The 6,991-nt window shown below is 40.5% G+C and overlaps 2 protein-coding genes across 2 annotated transcripts in view; one reads left to right on the top strand and one right to left on the bottom strand.

The window, feature by feature from the left end:
* Positions 1 to 2,828, top strand: part of LOC104412610 (caspase recruitment domain-containing protein 8-like) — an 8,121-nt gene extending 5,293 nt beyond the window's left edge. The window contains 4 exon segments of the mRNA XM_010023366.1: positions 358 to 411; positions 522 to 605; positions 1,744 to 2,013; positions 2,809 to 2,828. Coding sequence (XP_010021668.1) covers positions 358 to 411; positions 522 to 605; positions 1,744 to 2,013; positions 2,809 to 2,828 — 428 coding nt within the window.
* Positions 2,829 to 4,985: 2,157 nt separating this feature from the next.
* IL12A (interleukin 12A) lies at positions 4,986 to 6,518 on the bottom strand (the record flags this gene model as incomplete). Its single annotated transcript, XM_010023367.1, has 4 exons — positions 4,986 to 5,153; positions 6,061 to 6,165; positions 6,269 to 6,310; positions 6,411 to 6,518. Coding segments are annotated over 4 exons (423 nt in total), but the record flags the coding sequence as incomplete, so codon positions are not given.
* Between the last annotated feature and the right edge of the window lie 473 nt (positions 6,519 to 6,991).

A 6,991-nucleotide genomic window follows, 5' to 3' on the forward strand; every position in this document is an offset into this window, starting at 1 on the left:
TTCAGCCTTTAGATGCACCTAAACTCCTGCTGTAAAAATCATGAGGTTTGGAGCTCAAAATAATAAAACACTGAAGTACCATGGGAGGTTGTGTAGGGGCTGTTGCAGTAACCTGCAGAATCCCTCATGAGCAAGCACATGAAGGTGGCAGGAGGATGCTCCACTTTGGTTTTACTTATGGAGAGTAATGTGCATGTTGGATAAAAGAGAAAAAGATCACCTCATTATACAAAATCTTAGCTCAACAGCCAGGATCCGCCCAATAGCTTGGTTTTGTGCCTGAGAACTGTTTGATGTAGGGCATAGCAATGGTAATTCCTGCCTCACCTTTTGTTTCCTCTGTAAACTGTTTCCCAGGTGACTGGATACATTACGATCAGAATAAAAATGAGCAGAAAAGAAGTGCAGTCAGTAAGTTGATTTCAAGATCAGCGGGGGTGACTTACTCTTCGTGTACCTTGCTTGCTCTTGTAGCTCAAGTGATGTGAAGGAAGTTACATCATGTCTTGCTTGCTTCTTAGGTGTCAAAAAACGGAAACCAGCCCTCAGCATTTTGGAAGGAGATGGGCTCTGTAGCAAAAAGCAGAGGACCGGCAATAAAGCAGGTAGAGCATTTCTGTGTCATTTATAACAATGTTTTTGTTTGTTTCTTTGGTTAGTTGGTTATATTTTTTGTACCTCTAGAATTGAACCTGAGCTTACTTTTTAAAAGACTTCCACAAATCTGAGCATAAAATACAGGAGAGGAAAGCCCTGCTTTTATAGGTGCAGAACTCGTGCCTACATTTGTATGCATTGCTACACTGTCATTCATTCAGTAAGTAAATGGAGAGAAGCAGCTAGGAAGTTTGCTTTGTAAGGCTCAGCTAAAATGTTGTTGTCTTCTAAGACTGGGAAATAGTGCCTGTTTTTGAAAAGGGTTTCCCCTACATGGCTCAGATTTTGCGTTTGGGGTACCTCCTGAGCTGTAAGAGGCTGAGTTTTTCTGAGAAAAAATCAGCTCTCATTTATTGTTGATAGGTAATGTCCTGATGGTCAGAAATGCTGGGGGTCTGGGAGCTCCCACCCAGAAGTTACTCATTTACTAGTAGTTACTTGGAAAAAATGCAGAAGAAATCATGTTAGTTCAATAAGTAAATGAAACAAATGATCAGCAGAAGTAGCCATGTATGTGTTTGTTTATGGGTACGTGTAGCCAGCAGAGGGAGAGCTTCCATCCCCCAAACCCTCATGTGTAAGTGGTCACACGGACAAGGAAAGTGGCTCAGTCTGTGTAACAGTGCGGGCTGAGATTTCTGAGCCATTGAAATGAAAATAAAAACAAACATCACCTTTCTGCGGTAGCTGTAGGGTTTGAGAGCAGTAGACATCTCAACTTGCTGTGAGACAGCAAGTGCTTAGCATAATCTTAACGTTATATGTTTTAAAATCTCTGGGTGCTTGGTAACCTAATGTACCAAGGGAAGTTCTCACGCTGGATGAATAGCTCCTTATAGATGGGAAAAAAACCCCAACTCTTTACAGCAGCCAGTATGCAAGCAGATGCGGTCATCTTCATGAGCTAGGCTTTCTAGTCCTTCAGGCTCTTTTCTCCAGTGTTTGGGTCTGATCTTGCCAGCTAATCAGAATAATAAGATTACCTTCATTGTATGTCCCCCGGCCATGCACAGAACTACGATGTAATTTAGTCACAAGTTTAAGAAGAGAAATGTTAAATCTGATTTTTGTTCTATGTCCTTTCAGATGGAATTGAAACAAAAAACTTAACTGATCAACAGCTGATGGTGATTGCAAAATTGTTTGGCAGGCAGTGGAGAGAAATTGCCATTGAGTGTCTTCAAATGGAAATGAAAGACATCGAGCAGATTCAGGCAACAGAGGAAGAAGTTAATATGCAAAAATTTCTGCTGTTAAGTAAGTGGAGAGACAGAGAACAAGGTAACGGAACTGCTGAAGCTTTGTACAAAAGCCTCCATGAAAAAGCATCCTATGAGATACTGCAAGCACTACAAGGTATTGCCTTCCCATTACATTTATTTAATTACTTCAATGTGTTTTGGATGTATTTTTAGAATTCTCATCAGAGAGTTTACCAGATACCTAGTACATGTTTTACTATGTAGGTCAAAATTACTTCCCTTCTCATATTAGCAATTACTTTCTTCCTTGTGGCATTTTTATACTTCCCTTCAGAAACTGGTATAAAATGAATACTATTTTTGCACTGACTGCGTTGAGAGTACTCTCAGCATGACCTGGCCATCATGGTCAGTGTTATATACCTAGTCCAATTCTTGGTCTTCTCTGGAAGTCCTAAGAAGAGATGTTTGGGTCTTTACTTTTATGTATTTTAGGAACGAAAATTAACACCTTCCCCCGAGGGATGACTTAGTGGTTTGGTCCTGCAGATCCGTGTGTGTGTGTATGTATTTCCTCCCTGTCCATGGGCGCTCCCACTCCTTTCTGTGGGACTTCTTGCATTTGCTTCACCTTCTGCAAACGGAAGTTGTTCATTGAGCTGAGAACTCAGCCAGCCAAGGGGAACCTCACTTAAAATCAAAATATATTTTTGTTTTCTGGAACAGACAAAACTCTGTTCTTAATTCTCCCTGAAAGCAACCTGTCTGCAAAGGGTGGAGAGCTCTTTGTGCTCCCTTGCTCATCTCGCCCTCAAGAACCTGTCTGTGCCATAGCCTTGCGCTGTCTCGTGTCTCGTAGGGTTTTAATGCATTTATTATTCAACTGAACATTACAGTAACTTCTAGAGATCAGATAATCCTTGTGTTTTTGTCCATTGCCTTTCTTCAGGTTTCTCGGCTCAGTGCTGAGCTGGTGAAGCTGCAGCCAGGAGTGGTGCGGTGGGAGCTTCCCCAGCCAACCATTATACTTCTCCGGCCGCTTCCCCGGCATCTTGCTTGGATTTGGGAAGGAAGATGCAAGGCATCACTTCTGAGCAGAAAGTTTAGACAGGATATTCGCAAGTAATGTGAATGAATTTTTGCGCAGATATAAGCACACCTAAGATTACTCATGCAGTGGATCGCAGCATTGCGGCTGGCAGGGCTGGGCTTCACGTATGGGGAAAACCAACACTGTCACCCTGCTTTGTCTCTTTTGAGCCAATCCTAAAAGACATGAACACTGGAAGAAACCAGCTTACCTTGTTCAGGTATATGGTTATTATCTGGGAATGTTTTTATTTAAATCAGGGAAAGACAGGGAGAAAAGTTATACAGAAACTTTTGTCCCCTTAAAAAGTATTGAACTGCCAAAATCATGTGGTACATTGTATTTCTTACAGATGCCCAAGATCAGGGAAGAATAGTCCTAAACTTGCAGATAAATTCCTTTGCAGAATCACTGTATATATACATAATTACTGTATATACTTGTGTACATTCAGTCCTTGTTAAGCTGTGGTTCTTTTTTCGAGCAACCCCAACTCTGGTTTCATGGGAGCACCACTAATAACTCTAGGCAGCTTTGAATTTTCTCGGGGAATTTCCTCTTCACTCTTCTGTATAGTCTGTCTCAATTTTTATGAAATAATTTTTTATGTTATATAATTTTTTTTGTATTATAAACTTTTTATATTTTTTTTTACTTCAAACTAAACTGGGAGAAGCCAAAATGTCTGTGAAGGCTGTTACTCTGTCAGCAGTGCACATACTGCAGAATTGGAAAAGATTTGGAGTGAATCTTATTTGCAGAAGTGAGCAGCAACCTGATGCAGGAGATTGTCTTGATTTTAAAGATATGGATTCTTTTGATCTTCTTCCTCTGCGTATGTTTATGAAAGAAAAGGCATACTTTTTAAAAATAAGGATTAAAAAGGAGACATTTACACTATTTACGTATGATTTTTTATTTTTTATATATATATGTTTTTATTTTAGCTGTTAGATGGAATGTTGCAAGGCTGTTGTGCGTTGTGGGCCATCTTTCCAACCCTTGATGCTCCACTGGTACATACATTCAACAGGGTTGCTGTTGGAAAGGGCTGTGTTGGTGCCCAGGACCTTGCAGGCTCTTCTGCCAGTGGAGTATTTAGGGGAAAAAAATCTCTGTGGGGGGCAGGGATGTTGATGTGAGGCTCTCCATCCCTGAGCGGAGTTGCTCTTAGCTCTTCTCTCTGGGACAAGTGGGTGGAAATTGCCATTGGGAATCTTTAAGATACCTGCTAAAAACCAGAGTTCTAATAGGACCCTCTGGTCAAAAGCAGAAATCAGTAAATCTAAGCTGCAGGCAAGAATTGGGAAGGTAATTATCCCAGCATCCCTTCTGGCCTTCAAAGCTATGCATAAATCCTTGCCTCGCTGAAACAATTTCACCTTTGATTTTGGTGGGGCCAGGATTTCACCCCAGGAACTATGAACCGGCTGGAAAATCACAGTAAATGAGGATGAAATCAAGTGGGTTGTTCTGAGTGCGCAGCCTGAGAGGAAATTCACAAAATCCATGTCTGATGTAAGTAAGAAGATAGAAACAGGATTTTAAAATATGGTATCAGTGCTGAATGTTGCTATGGTGTACCTTTACATGCAGCAATATTCAAAGTATTTTAAAAGTATTTGTGTTGTATCTCAAGGAAGAAAAAAAAAAGCCACTGCAATTTTAATGCAAACTTTAATTTTATTAGGCAATAAATAGAATAAATAAGGAATATCATAAATTGATTATTATAAATATGTTTCCATTTCTGAAAATTACAGCAGAATAAATAAATTACAGTTGAGTGTTTGCTGATTTGAGAACATTTTGGTACTACAACGTAGCTTATATTCTAGAAATCTAGAAGTTTAACACAATAGCTTAAAAGGCACTGACAACAGCTCACTAAAACATGATTTATAAGAAACTCTGAAAAATTATGTACTAGGTTCCTTAAAAGCCCCCATCTGCCTCGCAGGGTACTAAGCCTACTATTTCTTCTCCAAAACATCCTTAGATCAAATTTCTAGCCAGAGTGCTGGAGGGCTGGGTGCTTACAGCGAGCTCTCCAGAGAGGTCAGGTAGTTCATCATCCTGTCGATCGTGACTGTGCGGATGTGGAAGGCATGAAGGATGCTGCAGAGCCTCATCCTCTCTTTGAAGGAGGCGAGCCCTATGCCTGCTGATGGCTGTGGTGCACTCCCGCTGCTGGTCTTCAGGGCCTGGGAAGAGGTCGGGGTGTTTCAAACTATGGCCAGAAAGTGGCTAAACCAAAAACCTCTTTAGCTTTTTCACCCCGAGTTATAAATTACAGGACTTAGAATGTATTCTCCTAAATGAAAAATTTGAAATATTTAATGTAATTAATAGACCTCAGATAAGTTTTGAAATACGTAATGATATAATTAATAGTCCTAGGATAAAATTTGAAGTATTTAATGATATGATTAATTGACTTAGGATGCATAGTTGTACTTTCCTTGAGACAAAAATGTCCATTCATGCACAAAGGCCCTTTCTTCCCAGGCATAAAGATGCTTTTAAAATAATAAGCCTATGGCTGGCTTTGTCTAGTGACCTTCCAGACTGGGCTCATCTGCCTGTGGCCAAAATCTCCAGCCTATTGGGAGATGCTGTGTCGATACAAACACAATTAACTTTCGTTTTAATTAGCTTTTGTAAAACAAACTAACAAGCTTTTAACTTCTGTTCCCTTTAGCCACTAATAATATTTATCAAAGTTCAGTACATCCAATGTCATATTTGGTATACCAGATGTATTATATTTCAATATTTGAAAGAGAAACAGAGCTATGTCCCTTTTACTCTATTTTTGAGTTCTCTGTGGAACTGGCAGAAAATCCTGTACTGCATCTCTTTGTGAGAATGGAGCAGTGTTAACGAAGGAGCTATACAGCTGACTGTGGCAGCAAAGTTAAAATGTGAAGTGCAACACATAATTCATAAGAATCAAGTCCCTTCTAGGAAAAGCAGTAACAGACAATTTTTTTTTAAATTGCCAGATTAAAGAAAAGTCACTATTTGACTGACTTCAGAATGGAGCAAACTGGATTAAACCCCCTGGTTTAAGACAGCAATAATAGAAAGTAAGAAGACAGAAAGACTTACTTTCATCATTTCATCAATAGTTGCCAGCACTTTCTGATCGTTGAAGTTCTTCAGCTCTGCCCTGTAGGCATTCAGATCCTTATAGATGCCCTGCAGGCATTTACTCTGCAACAATCAGAATTATTAGGAAATGTGTGAATCCATTGTTAAATGCTTTAAACATACAGCAAGCCAACAAAAGGGTTCTTTTGGGAAACTTGCAATATACCATATCAAAAGTAGGTCTTTCCAGCACTGGACAGTTTCCAGTCTGCAAATTAAAGACACGAGACATGGTGATTTTGTGGAAGTGTGAATTATATAGCTGTTCCATGAAAATATGATGCTGGAACTTGATATATTTTTTTTACCCCTGGATCCTCAGATGTGCAGGCTTTTATTGTGTTCATTTGGTTCTTAGTGATATCTTCAAGATCAACTTCTTCAAGGGTACATTCAAATCCCAGGGTGCCGAGCTCCTGTGTCAAAAAGGGAATAAAAAAGGGTTATCAACTCAGCTTCACAGTATTGTGTAAATACGTATATATATTTGTAAATACACACAATTTTACATGATGCATCACAGCTGTCTTGCTTAACTGAATCCTAGGAATGAGGCTGCGTGAGGACTGTGGTTAAATACAAAAGACAATAGAGAGACTAAGAGACTAAAATGCATGTGCAGTACCTTCAACAACTCATCACCACTTTCCCTCACTGCCCCATCACTGCCTGCCTGCATACCACCGCTGCTCCATCGTCCTGGCTTGATACCCTCACCAACCCATCACTGCCTGCCTGGGTACCAGCATCACACCCCTGGGTACCATCACTGCACCATCACTGCCTACTTGGGTACCACCACTGCCCCATCACCACCTGCCTGAACATCACCACTGCCCCGTCACCGCCTTCCCGTCCGGCCCCCCGCAGACCTTCACCAGGTGGAGGG

Source organism: Nestor notabilis, unplaced genomic scaffold, assembly GCF_000696875.1.
Source record: "Nestor notabilis isolate BGI_N333 unplaced genomic scaffold, ASM69687v1 scaffold28521, whole genome shotgun sequence".
Lineage (NCBI taxonomy): Eukaryota > Metazoa > Chordata > Aves > Psittaciformes > Psittacidae > Nestor > Nestor notabilis.